Source organism: Nicotiana tomentosiformis, chromosome 1 (genome assembly GCF_000390325.3).
Source record: "Nicotiana tomentosiformis chromosome 1, ASM39032v3, whole genome shotgun sequence".
In the NCBI taxonomy this organism is placed as follows: domain Eukaryota; kingdom Viridiplantae; phylum Streptophyta; class Magnoliopsida; order Solanales; family Solanaceae; genus Nicotiana; species Nicotiana tomentosiformis.
The window spans coordinates 83,291,634-83,313,616 of NC_090812.1; the positions used below are offsets into that span (position 1 = coordinate 83,291,634).

Here is a 21,983-nt window from a genome sequence, read left to right on the forward strand (position 1 = left end):
TTTGGAATTTGAGGATCAAGGTTGCGGTTCGGTGTAGACAAGAATGTTACGAGCTTGGATGAGCAGGAAATAATTCAGATGTTTAAAGTAAGCTGGTATTGTCTTTAGCGTCACCTAAGATTGATGTCCGGTGTAAGAGGCTTTGCATACTTATTTGCGGATTTTCAGTTTGAACTTAAAGCATTGTATGGCTGGTGGCATGGATGTGCAGACTTTGTTACCTAGTGAGGAAGGTCGTGGGAGCGTATCCCACGGAAAGATTGTGTAAGTATGGCATGTAGTCACCTGACTGACTAAGGATTTAAAACCAAGCATGAAGATTGTGGTACTATCGCTAATTTGAGAATTAATGCCTGAAGGGCGCTCGATTCATTTGGTTGTGGACCATGGGAGTTTGTTCCGGATTTGACGGCGGTTCTTGTATGTCATAGAAAAAAAGGGTTATTGTGGATCCTTGAAAGGTTAGTAGCCTAGTGCGGTACGGTCATAATCAGTTTGAGGACCGTGGGTGGATCTAAATGTGAATGTGGGCTCTATATCAGGGCGGACGTGTTCATTTCAGCATAGCATTGTTTACGGAGGAGTCTTCGGGCCTTGGATGTTATTTTTGTCATTAGCCATTTCGTGTAATCTCTATTGTGCCATGTGGGTTGTGAGGCGGTTTGAGTATACGCACTCGTATTCAGATCCTGTGAAATGTGTGCTGTTGTGAGAGCGGGGTGCTCTCCAGATACATGTCATTTATTTCACCTTAGTTGTGCTTGAGTTTCGTAGCGTATGGCACTATTCGTCTCCCCAGGATTTGTATTATGCACTTCACGTGCTTGCGGTTGACATTCGGGTATTTTGTAGGTATAAGCATTTTGGCTTGATGGGTACTTCCCTATTTATTGTCATGTGCGGATCGGGTGGCACGCCGCCATGGGTAAATGTTTGGATCAGGTGGCATGCCCCCACGGGTATGTTGTTTGGATCGGGTTGTACGCCGCAACGGTGTAATGTTGAGTACAGTTCCTCCTATATTTATTATTGTGTGTTTTGCTTCTCACTTTCCGAGGATGATTCATAACACATTTTTGGTGGTTTAATCAGTTACGTGAGCTGAGTAGTTCGTTCCAGAGTTCGTTTTCCTTATGTATCATGTTCAAGTTGTGGCTTGTTGGCGCATTGATGGTGTCATATGAGATCTTAGATAGTGTTTGTGGTGGCTTATTTTCGGAACGCCTTGTACTGGGTGAGTCGAGATTATTGGACCTGGGATCGGTGCGATCAGATTTATATAAGGCACATTAAAGAGTAAATATCGTTATTCAGTCCAGAATGAGGTAATGGTTCTTGTCGATAGGAGAGACTCCATGAATTGTGATTCGGCATGTGGTTATGGGTTTTATATATCTTTTCTGTCGTGGAAACATTACGGGAGTTGAAGCAAGGCTTATATTGGTCATGAGGTATACTACGAACTTCGGGTTAGTGGAAATTTTAGCTGTTGTGCTTGGGAAAGATTTGCATTGGGAAAATAAGTTACACGGTGCATGGTATGAATTCAGTAAGGGTATATGATCGTATTTGTTACAGTGTGTAGTGACTGATACGGTGTTCGTGTGTTGGGAATAGGCCTAGTAGAGAATTTCGGATGTTGGAATTTGTCTCTAAGGCTTTTTGGCTAAATAAATGGGGGAATCTTCAGATTGGCTTGAGCTAATGTGCTCAACTGAGTTGTGGTAGCACGAGTAGGTGCACGAGGTGTTAAAATAGTGATTTCAGACAACTCCAGAGCAATCCTTCGCACGTTTGAAGACGAACGTATGTTTAAGTGGGAGAGAATGTAACGACCCGACCGGTCGTTTTGAAGACTAGCACGTTGTTCAGCATTTTGAGACTATGAGTAGCTTCACTTCAGGTATTATGAATTGTACGTGTTGTCAGAATTGAGTTTCGGGAAGTTCGGAGTTGATTTAGAGAAAAACATTCTTATTTCGGAAGCTTTAAGTTGGAAGAATTCACTAAGGTGTGCTTTTTGAGTAAACGGCCTCGGAATCGGGATTTGAAAGTTCCAACAGGTTCGTATGATGATTTTGGACTTGGGCGTACGTCCGCATCAGGTTTTGGATGATCCGGGAGCGTTTCAGCGCATATTGTGGAAAGTTGGCATTTTAGAAGGATTTCCTAAATTTGGGTTGGAGTGCATTTCTATGTTATCAATGTTCGTTTGGGATTCTGAGTCTGGGAATAGCTCCGTATGGTGATTCTGGTATTGGAAGTGCGCCCGGAAGTGGATTTGGAGGTCCGTAGGTCACTTCGGGGTCATTTGGCGAAAGTTGAAAATTTGAAGGTTTTGGAAAGTTTGACCGGGAGTGAACTTTTTGATATCGGGGTCGGATTCCAATTCTGAAAGTTGGAGTAGGTCCGTAATGTCGAATGTGACTTGTGTGAAATATTTGAGGTCAATCGGACGTGATTTGATAGGTTTGGGCATCGAATGCAGAAGTTTGAAGTTCTAAAGTTCATTAAGCTTGATTTGGGATGCGATTCATGGTTTTGACGTTGTTTGATGTGATTTAAGGCCTCGGGCAAGTTCGTGTTATGTTTTTAGACTTGTGTGGGTGTTTGGTTTGGAGCCTCGGGGGCTCGGGTGATTTTCGGATAGGTTTAGGTTGTGTTGCACTTGTTTTTTATGCTTCGTCGTCGTTTCTTCAAGCATAAAGGGTACCACATAAAGCAAATAAACTCCAAATTCAGGTTTTCTTGAACCATTAGATCCGTATCGTAATTACGGAGCCATAGAAAAAAGGATCGTCGAATTTTTCCATCGTATGAGAGAGTTATGTCTATTTCCGTGCCGGAAAAAACTGTTGGTTTTTGGTGTGGTCACAATTGCGAACATCTCTATCGCAATTGCGATGCCCAGTTCGCAATTGCGAACTTTTTGTTGCAAATGCGACCTTTTCCAGCCCTGTTCTTGTTTGCAATTTCGAAGGCTTCTTCGCTTTTGCTAGGGTTCGCAATTGCGAACCCTGGATCGCAAATGGGACATCTGCAACTTGTTTTCAGCAGTGTAACTCGGGTTTTCGCTTCATTTTATCATATTTTGAACCCTAGGTCCGAGAGTGGGCGATTTTAAGAGAGGATTTTCGTATAAAATCATTGGGTAAGTGTCTCTAAACAATTTTCAATTATATTTTATAATTATACCTTAGATTTAACATAAACATTCATGAGAATCTAAAGGAAAATTTGGAAAAAATTATAAAATCTTTCTAAATATAAAATGATGATTTGAAGGACGATTTGGTATCGAAATTTGATAATTTTGATATGGTTGAACTCGTATCGGAATGGGTGTTCGAGTTTTATAAATGTTATCAAGTTCCGAGGTGCGGGCCCGGAGAGTTGACTTTTGTTGACTTTTTGCAAGTTGTGTAAGGATGATAGCTTGGTTAATTGGAATTGTTTTCTCTTGCATTTTTTGATGTATTTAAGTCGACTTTGGCTAGATTGAGCAAGCAATGGTAAATTGGTAAAGGAAAAGCTAAATTAAGTATTGAGTTGGCCGAATTGAGGGTTTGAGCATAATCTTGGACCGAAAAGTGGGCTTTGAGGCGAGGTAAGTCTCCTTTCTAACCTTGTAAGAGGGAATTAACCCATAGGTGAAATAATTCGATATGTGTTCCTATTTGTGAGGGCTACGTACGCACGAGGTAACGAGAGTCTGTGTGTTGCTACTATTATGCTTAAGTCCGGGTAGTCTAGGACCCGATGTCTGCAACTTTCTTGTTAATTTGATTGCTTAAATCACATTGAAGTTGGTAAAGGAATTTTAAAAGGATAAAAAAATTGTTTTCTCGACCGTTAAATCCGAATTTGCAACTTTCCTTGATTTGGTTGTTTGAATGTGTTTATCTTTTGTGTAGCGGGCTGAATGTCTCGGCAGATTTAATAGATGCATCTATAGTTCGAGCCGTTCGACCCTCGACAGTGCACAGTTTATATTTATATGTTGGATCGGGCCGTACGACCTCGACATAATTTGCGCATGATTGAATTGATTGCTTTGGAATTTATGATAAATGGTATTGCCTCTTTGGCCTGGGATAAATTTAACAATAATGAGAAATAAATTTGAAGATTTCTTAACTATAAAAGAATTGCTTACTTACTTCATAATATTGAGCTTACAGTCGTTCTATACAACCCATGTTAAATTATATCGTTGGCATTTTACTTATAGCCCATAGTGAGTATCGGAGTCGACTCCTTGTCACCACTTCTTCGAGGTTAGACTGGATACTTACTGGATACGCGTTGTTTTCGTACTCATACGTATATATATATATATATATATATATATATATATATATATATATATAGTGGTCTTGAGGGCGCAACGACGTGGTTAATGCGGGGACTTAGGTGAACTGCATTCCATATTACGACCCGCAGCCAGCAGAGTCTCCTTCAGAGTATTTATATTTTCTTCCCTGTCCAAATTTGTATTCCAGACAAATGCTGTATTTTATTCTATTTTCTAGTTGATGCTCATGTATTTGTGACACCGGGTTTTGGGATGATTATGGGTTATTCAGTATTGAGATTGTTGAAAATATTATTATTTACTATGAAATTTTCATCTTTTACTATTTGATTGAAGGAAAACTATGATTTCAAAAATATTAAAATGAGGACTTAATTAAGTATTTAGTGTTGGCTTGCCTGACAGCGGTATCCGGCGCTATCACGACCTTTAATGGATTTTGGGTCGTGACAGAAGTATTATCCCGTGGATAATTTTTTCTTCTGTGTTTTTGCCAAAAAAATATCACCGCCAATAGGAACGAAACCTTTTTCTTCCACGAAGGATTAACAAAGGAGGAACAAAAGGCATTTTTGAAGTAACTAAAGTTTGAATGAGCTATGTATTTGTTCAATGTACGGTAAGAGTCCCAATGTAAATTGCATTTAGCAATATATATAAGTTTTAAATGTGTAATAGGTTAAAGTTGTGAGTAATGAAAAGTGGAGATGTTGTCTCTCCTATTGTTCTATATATGAATAGACGTTTAAAGTATATTTGAAGAACTTCAAATTAAAGAGCAGTTACGAGAGTGTAAATCATGCAAAATAGCCAAAGTAAAATATAAGATTTATCACCAAATACTAACGAGCTGCAGCATCTTAGAGATACCAATGAAAGAGCATCTACAAATATACACAAAATAGAAAACTATTGAGAAATATATGACCAAATAACCTATTTGGACCTTATAACTAAAGGTAATGCAATTACAAACTATATGTAACTCATTATTGTAACCCTTTGGAGGGACAAGCAATGGCCAATTACGCTTTGAACGATGATAATTTATTCATTAGTTTCATTTTTTTTTAATTCTAACAAGTCTATATTAAATTATTGCAATTAAAATTTTACTATCTTTTACAAAGTTATGTCATACTTGGCTTGAGACGATATTCGTACAACGCACGAGTATAGAGACTAGTATATATATATATACCAGTGATGGGTAAGCCTCATTACCCAAATTACATATGTTTTTTTACAATTTTTGGAATTTTTCTTATTTCTCTATTTATGTGCCGTCTAAAATAATAATCACCCAACGTTTATTTGTGGTTTAGAAAAATCATCAACAAACGGTAAACTTAAAAAAGAAAAACCAACGGTTAAGTAGTAAACCATCACAACCTTTAAACAAAATCACATCTAATTATTCATACCACCACCTTTAAACGGAGACACATCTAATTATTCATATCGCCGATTCAATGTGCGAATGTTCCCATCAAGAGGGCATTCATTTTATTGGCACACCACTACTATTTTGGAGAAAATACTTTGAAAGATCATACATTGCTGAAATGGATATTACATTCCAAACTCTAATTTTGGAAGGCATGGAAATGTTTGTTTGGTTATACAATATATGCTGCAAATAGCATAACTACTTTGGCACTCTATCAACGACTGAACATGTAACGACCCGACCGGTCGTTTTGAGTTTTAGCGCGTCGTTCGACGGTTTGAGGTCTTGAGTAGCTTCACTTCAGGTATTATGACTTGTATGTGTGGTCAGAATTGAACTTCGGGAAGTTAGGAGTTGATTTGGAAAGAAAATTTCAAATTCGGAAGCTTTAAGTTGGAAGAATTGGCTAAGGTTTGACTTTCGAGTAAACGACCTCGGAATCGTGATTTGAAGGTTCTTGTAGGTTCGTTTGATGATTTCGGACTTGGACGTATGTTCGGGTTGAGTATCGGATCACCCAGGAGCAATTTGGCGCTTATTTTGGAGAGTTGGTATTTTGAAAGTTTAAGAATTTTCTCAGTTTGGTTTGAAGTGGGCTTTGGTGCTATCGATGTCTGCTTGGGATTTCGATCCTTAGAATGGGTTCGTATTATCATTTATGACTTGTGTGCAAAATGTGAAGTCATTCCAGATTGATTTGATACGCTTCAGCGCATATTATAGTATTTGGAAATTTCATAACTCATAATTCGATTCGAGGAGCGATTTGTAGTTTCGGCATTATTTGATATGATTTGAGGCCTCGACTGAGTTTGTACCACATTGTGGGACTTGTTGGTATGATTTGAAGGGGTCCCGAGGGGCTTGGGTATATTTTGGATCATTGGTTTAGATACTAGTAAAGTTAAAATATTTAGAGTTTGACCATGGTCAATATCAGGTTAAGACGACCTCTTTTCAGTGTTTTGAGTATGCGAGCAGGTCCGTAGTGTATTTTATGATGGAAATTCATATATGGTTTGTGTCAGGGAGGTTCTGGATGAGTTTTGGGATGGTTTCGGATCATTTCGGAGAGGTTTGAGTTTGCTGGTTTCTGGTGAGGCACTATTCATTCGCAATTGCAAAGTTTGTTCATTCGCAATTGTGAACACTGTTAGGCTGTTTATATTATGCAAATATAATTCAACAATATAACAAACTAATGCCTAGATCAAGACCATCTGTACATATGGGATATGTTGCAGCTCAAAAAAGGACACTTATTATATGAGTTAATAGATAGAGTATTCTTTGTAAGCAGAGATGTTTAGTTTAGAGAAGATATATTTCTATTTAAGAACAAGCAAGACAACAACTAGTCTATATTTTTCCATCCCAACATAGAAGATAACTTATTCCACACCACAACTCCAAGCACATATACTACAAGTACTGAAAATCACATGCATACAACTCAACAGGAAGTTCTTACACCTCCAGAATTCATACAAAATCTCACACAACATACTGAATCTCTTCCTTCAGAAGGCTTGCAGCCAACTACTCAACAGATATCAACCATACAACCACCAATAATTCAAGTATCACTAGTTGTCCCTATTAGTCTTCCAGATCAACCAGATATCAGAAGGTCAAGTAGAGGAAAGAAACCACATATATGGATGAAAGACTTTTTTTCACTGAATGTTCATCAAGATGAACCTTATGCTATATCAAAGTTCTTGACCTATGACAATCTAATTCCTACATATCAAGCTTGTTTGACAGCTGCTTCAAATATTATTGAACCAAACTTCTACTCAGAAGCTATGAAATATCCTAAGTGGGTTGATGCAATAAAGACTGAGAATGAAGCCTTACAAAACAACCACACCTGGGACATAGTATCATTACTTGAAGGTAAGATTCCAATAGGGTGCAAATGGATTTATAAGATAAAGTACAAGGCTTCAGGTGAAGTGGAAATATTAAAATCCAGGGTACTAGCCAAATGGTTCAGTCAAAATGAGGAAATAGACTATCAGAAACCTTCTCTCCAGTCATAAAGATGAAGACTGAAAGGAATGTACAGGCTCTAGCTGCTACAAGGCACTGGCATATACACCAAATGGATGTATATAATTGTCACGACCCGAAATTTCCACCTCCGGACCGTGATGGCGCCTAACATTTCACTTGCTAGGCAAGCCAACGTTAGAATGTTATTAACCAATTTTTTAAAAATATCTTTAAATTTATTAATAACGAAGAAATAAACGCGGAAGTAAGGTTTGAAATATAGTGATTAATTCATAAAAATAACGGTGTCTAAATACCATCCCAGAATTGGTGTCACAAGTGCACGAGCTTCTAGAATAAATACAAATAAAGGTCTGAATAAAATAAAGCTGTCTGAAAACAAACACATAGCTAAAGTAAAGTAGATGGGGACTTCAGAACTGCGAACTTCGTGCAATTATACTTCAAGTCTCCTCTGAGTAGCTGAAATCCGAGAAAGTCTATGGTACGCCGCTAGGACCAACTCCAAAATCTGCACAAGAAGTGCAGAGTATAGTATCAGTACAACCGACCCCATGTACCGGTAAGTGCTGAGCCTAACCTCGACGAAGTAGTGACGAGGCTAAGGCGGTTCACTTACATTAACCTGTACGCAATATTAATAACAACAACAAATAATAGAAATAAATCAGGTAACTTATTTATAATAATTGAAGCCAACTCAGCAGTCATAATCCATTATTATTTCAACCAATTCTGTTGCAGCGTGTAACCCGCTCTCACAATATATTCACATTCACTTCTGTTGCAGAGTGCAATCCGCTCTCCCAATATATTCCTTTTAATCAAGTCTGTCATATGTTTATTTCAATCAAGTATATATATAGACTTTTAAATAACTCTGTTGCGGCGTGCAATCCGATCCCCCAATATTGACTTTTAAATAAGTCTATTGCGGCGTGCAATCCGATCCCCTAATATTGACTTTTAAATAAATCTATTGCGGCGTGCAATCCAATCCCCCAATATACATATATACTTTTATTTTCGTTGCGGCGTGCAACCCGTTCCCCCAATATAATTTTAAACAACTCATAATTGTAATAAAACTTACTCCAATAAATACCACGTCCAAAGAGAAACTATTAAGCATCAAGGCACACAATAATTATAATTTATTTATGAACAAACAATGGCAATAACAATTTATTTTAGAAATCAGGGAGAAAATAGACAGTTTAATATTTAATATGCTAAATGTCAAGTAACAATTAGTGCACATAATTCAAATAAGCATGTAGCAATTATTACAGAAATTTAAGAATTAATATTTGGCAAAAAATAGGAGAGAAACAATTATTATAACAATTAATTCATGTATTAAAACGAATTTAGAATTTTCAAATAATTATGCAAATAATTAATTTGACGACGTATAGGCACTCGTCACCTCGCCTATACGTCGTTCACATGCATTTCACATAACAAATAATTTAAGGGTTCTATTCCCTCAAGTCAAGATTAACCACGACACTTACCTCGCTTTGCAAATTCCAATCAATTATCCAACCACAACTTTTCCTTTTAAATTTGACTCCGAAAACTTCACAATATGTAGATTGGGCAGGCAGCCCAATCTGCATCACAATATGCTGAAATTGTGTTGTTGGATTTACTAGAGAGTAGTCTTCCTTGTCCAGGATTGTTCTTGATGTACTTCACAATCCTTAGAGCTACTTTCATATGAGATTTCTTTGGTTTTTGTAGAAACTGAGTTAGTGTTTGCACATTGAATGAGATTTCTAGCCTTGTCATTGTTAAGTATAGGAGTTTACCTATCAATCTTTGATAAGGAGTTGAATATGACAGTTCTTCATCTAGCAGTGCAGTAGGCTTAGTTCTTCTGAGTTGTTCATCATATTCTGTTGTTGTGAGTTTCATATTGACATCCAGTGGTATAACTATTGGTTTAGCATCTGCAAGACCTGTTTCGAAAATAGGTTCTAAGGCATATTTCCTCTGATGCATAAGTATTCCTTGTTTTTATCTAGCAAACTCTATGCCTAAGAAATATTTCAATTCTCCTAATTCTTTCATTTTGAAAGCTTGTTGCAGATTTGCTTTGGTTTCCTCTATTAATCTCAAACAATCACCAGTAATGAGCATATCATATACATAAATTATTACCATTGTAATGCCTTCTGTAGTTTTCTTAAAGAATAGAGAGTGGTCATATTGATTTTGCTGAAATTGAGAGCATAGTAATGCTTCTGTTAGCTTAGCATTCCATTGTCGTGGAGCTTGTTTTAAGACATATAAGGATTTATCAAGTCTACACACTTTGTTCTCCCCCTGACTTGTGAATCCTTGTGGCAGAGTCATGTAGATTTCATCAAGCAAATCCCCTTGTAAAAGGTATTATTGTGATGACCTAAAATGTCATCTTTAAATTTATTAAGTAATTCTGTATTCTAAGATCTCGAAAAATATCATTTATCATTCCTCGACTTGCGTGTATAGTCCGTAAAATTTTTCAAAAAGTTTTCATGTGAAAAATAGATTAAAATGTGAAATAAAGCTTTAAAACTCAAGTGAGTTGACTTTGGTCAACATTTTAAGTAAATGGACCCAGATAAGTGTTTTGACAGTTTCGGTAGCTCCGTATCGTGATTTGGGACTTGGGCGTATGCCCGAAATTTAATTTGGAGGTCCCTAGCTCAAGTTATGACCATTTAACGGAACTAGCAATTTAAAGGCTAAAGATTTCTAAGTTGACCACGAGGTTAACTTTTTGATATCGAAACCGGAATCCGATTCTGAAAATTTGAACAGCTCCGTTATGTCATTTATGACTTGTGTGCCAAGTTTGAAGTCATTCCGGATTTATTTAATATTTTTTGGCACGAGATTTGCAAATTGAAAAGTTTAAAACTCAAAGTTTAAATCAAGGTGTGAATTATAATTTTAGAGTTGTTTGACATAATACGAGACCCCGAGTAAGTCCGTATTATTTTATTGGACTTCTTGGTATATTCGTACGGGGTCCCGAGTACCCCGAGAGTGATACGGATTGAGACTGGGCTTGCAGAAGCGAGCCTTCCATCACAGATGCGCCCAGGCGTGTCTAAGCTTTGATCGCAGAAGCGTGTCCGCAGATGCGCACCAAATCACGCAGATGCACACCAAATCACGCAGATGCGAGACTGGGCTGGCCTGGGGTCTTCGCAGGTGCGGCCATTTTACGCAGAAGCGGATGTCGCAGGTGCGACAGGAGTGTCCGCAGATACGGAACTTCACCTGGTAGCCTGGCATTGCAAATGGGAGTCCGCAAATGCGGAACTTTTATCCGCAGATGCGAAAATGACTGGGCAGAGCTCATAAATTGGGAAGTCGCCATTTTTACTCATTTTTGAGTTTCAAGTCTCGGATTTGGGCGATTTCAAGAGGAATTTTCACGACTTTGAATTGGGTAAGTGTTCTTTAACCAAAAGTGATTATAATTCACAAATACATGTCTATATTCATTATTTATTTCGGATTTAGATGGAAGAAATTGGGATATTTATAAAATCTTTCAAAAATGAAAAGTTAAGATTTGAAGGTCCATTTAATATCGGAATTGGACAAGTTTTGTATGGTTGAACTCGTATCGGAACAGGTGTTCGGATTTCGTGAGTTTTTTTGGGATTTGAGACGTGGGTCCCACTGTCGAATATTTAAATAAATTTTGAATTTTTATCCGGAAAATTCGTAAATGCATATGAAATTAATTCCTATGGTTAGTATTGAATATATCGAATTGTTTGTGAATAGATTTGATATCATGTAAATCTGTCTCAGTTTACCTAATCAAATTTGGAGATTCTTTAATATCATGTAAATCAAAAAAATAAACCACAGTTTCAAGAAGCTCAGCAGAAGCTGAGTATAGAAGCCTTGCATCAACTGTGGCAGAACTCATATGGCTAGTGGGATTTCTAAAAGAAGTGGGAGTTGAAACCAAACTACCTGTGGAAGTTTTTAGTGATAGCAAAGCTGCAATGCAAATTGCAGCAAATCCTGTTTATCATGAAAGGACAAAATATATCGAGAGTTGCAGCAAATCCTGTTTATCACGAAAGGACAAAATATATCGAGATCGACTGTCTCTTCATTAGAGAAAAAATCATACAAGGACAAGTCAAAACAACATACATCTCTACTAAAGAACAGTCTGCAGATCTATTGACTAAGGGTCTCAACAAAATTCAGCACGAATATCTTTCCTCCAAGGTAGGTATTCTTAATGTATTTTCAGTACCTAGCTTAGGGGGAGTGTAGAGAAAGATATAACATAGCTAGTTATAGGAAGGGCATTAAAGTAATTTTTTACTGTTAGTTAGTCCGTTATTAACGACTAATCTAAGTTGTTAAAGTTAGTTAATTAGAGAAGGATCTAAATATATAGATAGCTCCTCTGTACAGATTTGATTAGGCAATATACAACTTCTCTCTCTTCTCTCTATCTCGCTGTTTCTTTCTTCTTCTTCTTCAACTGGGTAAGCACCCATTAATTAGTTTAGAAGTACGTGTCAAAAACCTTCTCCAAAAAGAAAATTGTGACTTGTTAAAACTACTTAAGTGCAAACACGGTTCACGTTCATCTTACAGCTTTACTACATGAAATTTTCAATTTTGGATAGTGTTGATGTTTACCCGTAAAACAGTACAGTTGAATTTATACGTAGTTTCTAGATAGATGAATTAATTTGATCCTTAAATAAAAAAATAATCGAAGAATTATGCAATATTTAGTCTTAGGATGTAGACGAAAGAGCAGAAACAACAGTTCCGGGAAAATGGTTTCCGGGCACAACAACAACGAAATCAAAAGGTAAGTAGATAAAATGGTATTAAGTTTTGTATAGAATGTAGCGTAAGTTTACCAGAAAATTCGTGTCCTTTACAGTAATTACTGAGCTCACTATTTATAGCTATGTCTAGGAAAGGAGGTCTTAGGATCGTGCCCTTCTTTAATGTCAATTATGAGGGACATGGATGAAAATATAACGGTGAACATAAATGTCAAATTCCCTATAACGGGTAATTGATCTTAATGCCATGGAATATTCTTTATTAAATGCTACTAGGCGAGAGCATTTATCATATCTTTATAAGCGTTATTCTTTCCGGTGACAAACGAAATAGTTGCCTTCGGTCTTTGGCCATCTACCGTCTTGAATTTTATGTGTCCCTCTTTTGGACGGCCACGTGTCATAGCATATTTTATCCTATACAATTGGCAGTTGTGGATTTAGTATATTGACAACCGAGGCAATATAATGTCTTCAGCTCACATTGTAGATACACAAATAGCTTTACAGAAAAAATATTAAGAGCACATTTGTGTCTACTATATTGAATCACATGTTGTAAGGAAGTAGTAAGTGTAGTGATACCTAGCGTCCACAGACGTACTAATAAAATTTTCTCTTCTTTTTATTTATTTAACTTTCCTAGCGGATACATATAATGCTGGAAGTGTAACGTAATGATTGACTTCTTTAATCCCTCTAAGTTCAGAAATTTCTTGAATGAAAAAAACGCTTCGTGTTATATGCGTGTTTTTATTCATAATGCATCTAATTCTACTAATTACGATACCCACAATAAAAATATATATATATATATATATATACATCCAATGTAAGGCGTACATACGAAAAACAAAAATCAACTGCATAACGAAAAAATACACACCAAAAAAAAAAAAAAAAGATAGAGAGAAGCAGATCAAAATGAATAAAGCATTGACCATTTTTTTGTAGTTTCATAATTACAGGGTTCTCAAAGGGGACTTCTATCAATTTGAGAGGTGAAGTTAAACGCTCATTTGTAGGGAAAAATTTATCATAGACCAGGATCGGTGATGTGGTTGTTTATAGTTCTAATTATAATTTTTTTGTTGCAAACTGGAGTAGGATGTTAAGTCGAATTGCAGTTAAACTCTTGTATAAAATCAAGAAAGAGACAGCATGTAGTTGCAATTTTGGTCATGTTTTTGTAGAAGAAGTGGGGTCCACTGGTTAAGTTAAGCTAAGCAGTCAGTGGGGTAAATAGACACAGTAATACAGATTTGTATATATAGACTGTTAATTAGTGTTAGCTTGTAACTGTCTTTCCCGATTATTTGAGATACAGCTCATCAATAAAGCTATCGATTGCCTTCCTTCTCTTCTCTCTGATTTTTTTGCTCCGTCATAACTGAGTTCTTTAACTGTTTTCAGTTATTGTGTTTCCATTGAAGTCTCTAAGAGAACAAAACAAAATGAAGAGAAGATAAATAATATTGCTAAATGAATTTTACAAAAGTTTTATCTCTGTACATCTTTTTCAGCATTATAAAACTGAATGCCAAATATTGCCAAGTGCAACAACTATGGTCTATGATGCAGCACATTTTGATAAAATTGATTAAAACAAATAAACTTCCAAAATCAAAATTGGTAATTTTACAGCATTTCAGATTGTTTCTGCAACTTTACTTCATATTTTAGCCAAAAAAATATAACATATGGTGAGAGGCTTCACGTTCCTGTTTTGAAGTTGCAGGTTGAGGCCACTATTTTCTTTCCTGCCTTTTTGTTCCTAATTAGTGAAACATATATAGTATGAAATATTTTAATTGTCTTTCCAGTTTCATGTTATGCCTGGTGAATAACATCAAGACCCTTGTAAAAGGAAACAACGCCCCCTTTCAAATGGCTTCTCAAAACCTTAGGCATGGATTTCCCGTAGAAGATTTTCTTGCAAACCCTTGGTATCAAAACTCTTATTCTATTTGATAATTCTATAATTCGTTATGTCGTAGCCGGACTTGGAATGAAACCTGGCTGGCTTCTTGTATCAACCATGCAACTATGATCAATACCAAATTAATTAGTATAGGACAAAGGAACTCAAACGAATGAAGAAAGAAAGATTTTACAAAAAGAGAAATGTTAAATATAAATTTCAATGATGAAAAAATATATTACTTTTGGTACAGGATCAAAAGGCATAAAACAAAGGAATCAAGATTCCCTATCATTCAAGTATGGACTAAGGAAATAATCTATCAACGGGAGCTTTAGAAGCAAAGGAAAGGAAAAGTATCAATGATTAGCACTACTAGAAATCCGGTAAAAACCGATCAAAAAAATCGACCAACGTTGGTCGGTAGTGGCCAAAACGCGACCATTTACATGTGGACGGTATTTTTGTGGTCGGAAAGGAATACCGACCAAAGTTGGTCGGAAATTACCGACCAACTTTGGTCGGTCAATTAAATTCAAAAAAAAATATTGCAAAAAAAACCGACCAAAGTTGGTCGGTATTTTAATTATGTAATAAAAAGATTCACCATCTGGGAATCGAACCGGGGTCTGTACTGTGGCAGGATACTATTCTACCACTAGACCATTGGTACATTTTGTTTTAAGACTGTCTTTTATTTGATTTATACTCTTTAATTGTATTTTCGCACGAAAATAACCGACCAAAATTGGTCGGTTTTATTAAAAAGTAAAATTACCGACCAAAGTTGGTCGGTTTTTTTAAATGACCCGCCGAATTAACCGACCAATTTTGGTCATTTTTTTAATATTAATTTTTATTTATTTTAATTGAAAAACCGATCAAAGTTGGTCGGTTTCTTGAAACATAAATTTTGCGAGACTCAAAAATAGTTTCCCGCATTTTTGCGCCAAAGAAAACCGACCAAAGTTGGTCGGTTTCGTTAAAAAAAATTGAAAAAAAAATATTTGAAAAACCGACCAACTTTGGTTGGTTTTTTGGTCGGTTTTTTGACCGACCAAAGTTGGTCGATCAACCTTGGTCGGTTTTTGCCGAATTTCTAGTAGTGTAGGAAGAAGCAGCGGAAATTCGGAAGAAGTATCAATCAGTGATTTGATCGATGATTGACGGAAGCTATTATAGGAAGGTCCCAAATCAAAAGAAAACAAGATTGCAAAGCTCTACACTAGAGATCGTTAAAGCCCGAAATCGAGGGATCCGTCATCAATCACTCAAGTAACGAAAAGATCTGCCCAGCGGAAGAAAAGCTTGTCAAGGCCATAAGTAAAGGAAGATCAACGGAAATTTGACCTTATTCTTGGAAAGAATCAATTTATGATTTGTTTCAAGGATCAACTCCCATGGGTTTGTAATCTCTCAAGATTCACGTCAATCAAGAGTCAAGAAGGCCTCACGAAGTATATATACATTTGTTTCAGGTTTGAAGCAAATATACTTTGAACGAACCATTATCACTCGTTTTGTTCTACTCCAAACAAGCATTGTAGTTCTCTTTAGATCTGCCGTGTAATTAGTGAGAGAAAAAAAAGAGATAAACGCTGGTGAGGCCTTGCATCAAGAAGAGAGAAGTGACATTGAGACTTAGCTGTTGGTGTAAAGCTACATCAACCATATTGTAAATCGAGAAACTTCAAGTACTAAAAGAGAGCACCCTTGTAACCCAATGAGACTGGACGTAGGATTGACATTGAATCTGAACCAATATAAAAATCCTAGTATCTTTAATTCATGCACTTTATTCTTGCATTATTACTATTCTATTCTTATCTCTAGTCAACTAATTGGTAAACTAGTCAACTACTTAAAATACAGAAAAAATTGATAATTCACCCCTCCCTCTTATACTTTCAAGAAAAACAATAATAGTGAAGAATGATATTCATGGAGATCCTCGCTTAACAAAAAAGAAGCAAATTAGAGGGACTTCAGGATAAGTGTCTATAATAGCATTACTAATGTTTTCTAGAATTACTTTCTATGTTATTAATTTCTTTCCTTTCCTTTTTCTCCCTCTTTTCTATTGATACTCTTTTTTTTTTTTTTGTTTCTTATCTGGTGTCCGGTATCTATATTGGAGCCCGACATATCCAGATTCGCGCAACGTAGGGTCCCCTTCGGAAGGGAGACGTTCCCTACTAAGGATGTTTCCATACCTTAGGGCTCAAACCCGAGATCTCTGGTTAAGGGAAGAGCAGCCCATCCACTGCACCACATCCTTTGGTGGTCTATTGATACTCTTTCATTTAGCACCTTCCATTTCTTTTATTTTTCAATTTACTCTCACTTTCCCAGTTACTCTTTCTATTTATCTCGTTCAATTTGCATTTATAGGTCATTGTGAAAGCACGTTAAATAAGGAAAAGAAAAGAACCAAAATCATAGAGATGAATGTATGACCCAAACGTAGATTTTGATTTTATATAATTAGATTTGTTGAAAAATAGGTTAATCATAGTCAATATTAATATCCAAGGATAGATCTAGTATTTTACAGTGAATATTTAATGTATAACATAAAAAAAAAAAATAACCTGGGACAATAATGGAACAATAATGACTTGAAAATATAAATGAGAGCAATAAATGATATATAATAAATGACTCTCAAATAGTAAATGAGACAAAGAAAATCCGACAAGGATGAGTGCCCCAGATGTCTTTCTGATAATAATAGATGATGATAAACAATCGTATATTCTGATCCTTCTTGGATCGGTAGTAGAGGGATGAAAGAAGAAAAATGTAAAGTCAAGCTTTGTTTCTATTCAATAAAGTGAGAATCTTTCACAAAGAATGTTGATGAAATTATTTACAAAAGGTCCAATAAATCCTCTGATCTACATTTTTCCTATTTATATGGGCAGTTGTGCCACAAAACTCTAGATAGTATAACGAAAGGGAATATTCTTAGAATATTCCATCAAGAATCTAAAATCTAAGGTTGATTGCCGCTTCACACCTAGAAAGGGAGCTCGTCCTCGTCCTCGTCCTCATCATCTCCTGAGTCAACTTGGACCTCGGTGTCGCTTTGTCCTTTAACCTTGACCTCGACTTTTCGAAGTTATCATGACACGTCACAACCATCAAAGACTTTATTACCGTTGACTAGGTCAAATACATAAAATAAAAGTTTTTCCCATACAATGACACCCATGGACTTAAGTTGGAGTACTTGCTCAAAAGACAAATTCAGCGCCAGAGGAATCATATATATATATATATATATATATATATAAATTATCATTTTCCTCACTTCCTAAATGTTCTGTCACGATCCAAAATTCACTATAGGTCGTGATGACGCCTAACGCTGCCGTCAAGTAAGTCAACGTCGATTTAACAATTTATTTATTCATTTTATTACTTTCGAAATCATAATCTCCATTAATTTAATGGTATAAAATAGAATTTTCAGGGTAAAATGATAATAAATACGCAATTACAATAACGAACAACCCGTAGAAACCCCCAAAACTCGGTGTCACAAGTGCATGAGAATTTTCTAAGGAGTACATCAATAATGCAATATCTGTCCAGAATGTAAATAAGACAGGATAAAATAAATAGGATAATGGGGACTCGATGGACTGCAATGCGTAGCCTGAATTGCAGCTCACATAAAGTCGTCTCAATAGATGCACCTACGCGCCAAGATGATCATCAAATGACCTGTCAGATCCTGCACATTTAGTGCAGAAGTACAGCATGAGTACGTAAATTAACGCGTACCCAGTAAGCATCTAGCCTAACCCCGGAGAAGTATTGACGAGGGGTCGACATTGACACTTGCTAGAAGTCCAAATAAATTAATGATAATTCATAACAGGTATGAAGTGCACAACAAATAGTGGAGTAAATCTGTAATTTCAAAATTTTCCATTTATTTCTTTTAAAGCACGAATTTTAAAATCTCATATTCTACATTAACAGCTCATAAATGTCAAGTGTCAATATCAAATAAATAGGGAATACCATATAAAATATCGGGCATAAGTGGAAAGATTAGCTCGTGAATATTCGGACTACTAGCGATATAACGCACGAACCTGCCGAGGTCGTTCGGCCCGATCCAGAATAATGTGTACACTGCCGAGGGTCGTGCGGCACAAACCATAGATGCATCTATATACTACCTAGGCATTCAGCCCGCTCCACAAGAAGGGAAGAAAGTTACCGAATTACGAGACACATGCTTACAATACAGTACATGAGCACAAAGTGAATATAATCTTTACCGTTTCTCAAATAACTCGTCCACAAATCAAGGTGATAAGGCTCAGCCTAGTATTCATATATTTATTTCTAAATCAATTTCAGTTAAAACTTTAATTAATTAAGCAAACAGAATGAATTCAAATATTTCGATTATTATAATGATAAATTCCTACATCTACCCGAACATAAATATGCTTTAGCTACGTACAGACTCTCATCACCTCGTGCATATTCGGCACCCACAACTAGTTGCACATAACAATAACTACCACCTAGGGGTAGTTTCCCCTTCACAAGGTTAGACAAGAGACTTACCTCGCTCTGAAATTCCATAACTGGCTCCAACGTCTCTCTAACTCTTCAATTTAAGGCCAAACGATCCGAAACTAGTCAAACAATGTGCAAACCAATAACAATATACTCTAATAATCGTAATAAATCAATTTATAACAATTCTCAACTCCGCTCGCCCGGAACCCGACAAAACTCACAAAATTCTATAACTCATTCCGATATGAGTTCAACCGTACCAATTTTATCAAATTCTGATAACGAATCGACCTCCAAATCTTCATTTTTAGTTTTTGAAAGATTTTGCCAAAAATATCATTTTCTTCCAATTGATTCACTAATAATGAATATAACCATGGAATCATGAAATATAATCACTTTCGGATATAGAATACTTACCCAAGTTAAAGTCGTGAAGAACTCCTTTTAAGATGTTGTAATGCTGGTTTTCTGCTATACAATCTTTCATATGGACTTTTGTTGTCAATAACTGAGCTAGGCAGTCTGTTGATAAGATAAACAGCAGCAAGAACACAATATTCCCAAAATTTAATAGGTATTCCAGCTTGGAACCTAATAGCTCTAGTTAGTTCTAGGATGTGTCTATGTTTTCTCTCAGCCACTCCATTTTGCTGAGGAGTATATGGACATGTCTTCTAATGAATTACTCCTAGACTGTTAAACAAATTTTCACAAATTGAGTTAACAAATTCTATCCCATTATCTGTTTGAATTTTTTCACTGTTGTCTCGAATTGTGTTTTCACAAAAGCACAGAATTGTTGTATAATCACACATACATCAGACTTCATTTTCAGCAGAAATATCCATGTCATTCTAGTGAAATCATCAACCATAGTTAAGAAAAATTTGTTACCATTCATAGTAGGCACTTTGTAAGGTCCCCCAAATCCATATGAACTAATTCAAAGCTAGTAGTAGTTCTAATACTACTGACAGATAAAGGTTGCCTAGTTTATTTTGCACAAGGGCATATACTACATAGGTCTATTCTAGCAGATATATCCTGTGTCTTGACTGGTAGTAACTTCTTAAGGACAGTAGTAGATATATGACCAAGCCTCTTATGCCAAAGATCTATATCACCTGAGCTAATCTCTTTATTTGCTTCTGTATCCTTTGTGGCTAAACTAATTGCATCACTTCCTGGTATTGTTTGTCTGCTGAGGATGTAGAGACCACTGTCTTCTCTACCAATCGCTTTCACCCTCCCACTGAAGAGTTTCTGAAACACACAAAAATCAGGGAAGAAAGTAACTGAACATTTCAGTTCCTTGGTTACTTTAAAAACTGACAGAAGATTATATTGGAACTGAGAAATATGAAACACATTAGTTATTGTATTTTGATTTGATAAAGTACTAGTTCCAATATGTGTGACTTGAGTTGTTTCTCAATTAGGTAGATGTACTTTCTTTGGCTGGCTTGTTTGAACTAAGGAAGCCTTGTTCAATAACTCTATATCAGCTACCATATGATTTGTGGCCCCTGTATCTATTATCAACTCTTGTAAACTATTTGAAGCTAGTAAAGCACAGGGTATACCTGCTGCATTGGCTAATGGAGTTGCTGGAGAAGAAGCTGAGTTATCTTTGTTTAGAAGTTGCACAATGTGATCATACTGTTCTTTAGTAAATGTGCAATTACCCAGCCAAGAAGCATTGTTCACTTGTCCAATGTTCTGTGAGTTAGTAGTACTCACCGTATTACTTGTCAATTGAAAATTTTGTAAGTTGTTCTCAGTCCAGTTCCCTCTTGGCAACTGATTATTTTGCATACTTATTTCAGACAACATATTGTATGCACCATGAGTGTTTGCACTTTTCCTTCTTGGTCTGTATTCTAGAGGATAACCTACAATCTTGTAGCAATTTTCTTTACAGTGACCTTTCATTTTGCAGAAATTACAAAATAGTTTGAAATTCTTCCTAGACTTTTGAAAGTTTCCTCTAGTCTTGGTGTACATTGCCACATCATATTGTCCAGTTACAGAAGTGGAATTTGCCCCTAGCAAACCAGCATTGGCTGCAACTGATTTCTGACTCTCATCATTGATTACCATATCATATGCTTGATTGACTCTTGGCATAAGGCTCATCAACAAAATCTGATTTGTAGCTTGGCTGTAGGAATCATCTAAGCCCATCAAGAATTGAAACAATTTCAATTTCTGCAAGTGAACCACGAAATCTCTTGACTTTGGGCAATCGACACCCAGGAGCAGGAACCAAGGCTTCAAATTCTTCCCACAAATCTTTATGTTTTGAAAAATATGCAGATACAGATGCAGTTCCTTGACTAAGAGTGACAATTTTTTTTTATGTAAATTGTAAGATCTTGAACCATCTATTTTATCAAATCTTTCATTCAAGTCATTCCAGACTGCTCGAGCACTTGAGGCATACATTATACCACCAAGTAAGCCACTACTAACAGAATTCATCAACCAAGAAAGAACAATCGCGTTTACCCTTTTCCAATGATTTCACATACTTTCTAGGAAATTTTCTTTGGAACAAGTTCCATCAGCCAACCCCAATTTATTTCTTCCTAACAACGCCATTCTCATGGATCGAAACCAAAGAGAATAGTTTTCAATACCAGTTAATTGAAAGGAGATAATTTGTATACCACCTACATCTGATGGACTCAAAAATAAGGGGTGATTGTAGTCAATGCCTGGAGCAAGCGTAGGCGGAACTCCTTGGCTGGAATTTGCAGTCTGATTCCCAGGTGGAACATTTTGGTCGTCAATCGCTATATCCAAGTTCCTTCAAGAAATCGAAAAGAATGAACAATTGATTTAAGCTTTAAACAATTGCAGAAATGAAGAATCGAGTTTCAAGCTCAGTGGTTTAGC

The 21,983-nt window shown here is 36.3% G+C and overlaps 2 protein-coding genes across 2 annotated transcripts; one reads left to right on the forward strand and one right to left on the reverse strand.

Annotated features, from left to right (window-relative positions):
• Positions 1–7,207: 7,207 nt before the first annotated feature.
• LOC138907064 (uncharacterized) lies at positions 7,208–7,810 on the forward strand. Its single transcript, XM_070197123.1, has one exon. The coding sequence runs from the start codon at positions 7,208–7,210 to the stop codon at positions 7,808–7,810; it is 603 nt and encodes a 200-aa protein (XP_070053224.1).
• Positions 7,811–9,368: 1,558 nt separating this feature from the next.
• Positions 9,369–21,530, reverse strand: LOC138907065 (uncharacterized). Its single transcript, XM_070197131.1, has 5 exons — positions 20,535–21,530; positions 20,105–20,348; positions 19,503–19,607; positions 11,659–11,822; positions 9,369–9,782 (listed from the first exon to the last, which is right to left on the reverse strand). The coding sequence occupies exons 1-5, from the start codon at positions 21,528–21,530 to the stop codon at positions 9,369–9,371; spliced, it is 1,923 nt and encodes a 640-aa protein (XP_070053232.1).
• Positions 21,531–21,983: the final 453 nt, after the last annotated feature.

Bases quoted from the DNA above. Each gene is read 5' to 3' on its own strand.
- LOC138907064 (XM_070197123.1), top strand. From the start codon at position 7,208: ATGCATACAACTCAACAGGAAGTTCTTACACCTCCAGAATTCATACAA.
- LOC138907065 (XM_070197131.1), bottom strand. From the start codon at position 21,530: ATGTATGCCTCAAGTGCTCGAGCAGTCTGGAATGACTTGAATGAAAGA. The intron at 20,349-20,534 runs GTACATCTACCT...TGTGTGTTTCAG, and splicing joins AAACAAGCCAGCCAAAGAAA to AAACTCTTCAGTGGGAGGGT. The intron at 9,783-11,658 runs GTTTATTTTTTT...CTTATGCATCAG, and splicing joins CTGAGCTTCTTGAAACTGTG to AGGAAATATGCCTTAGAACC.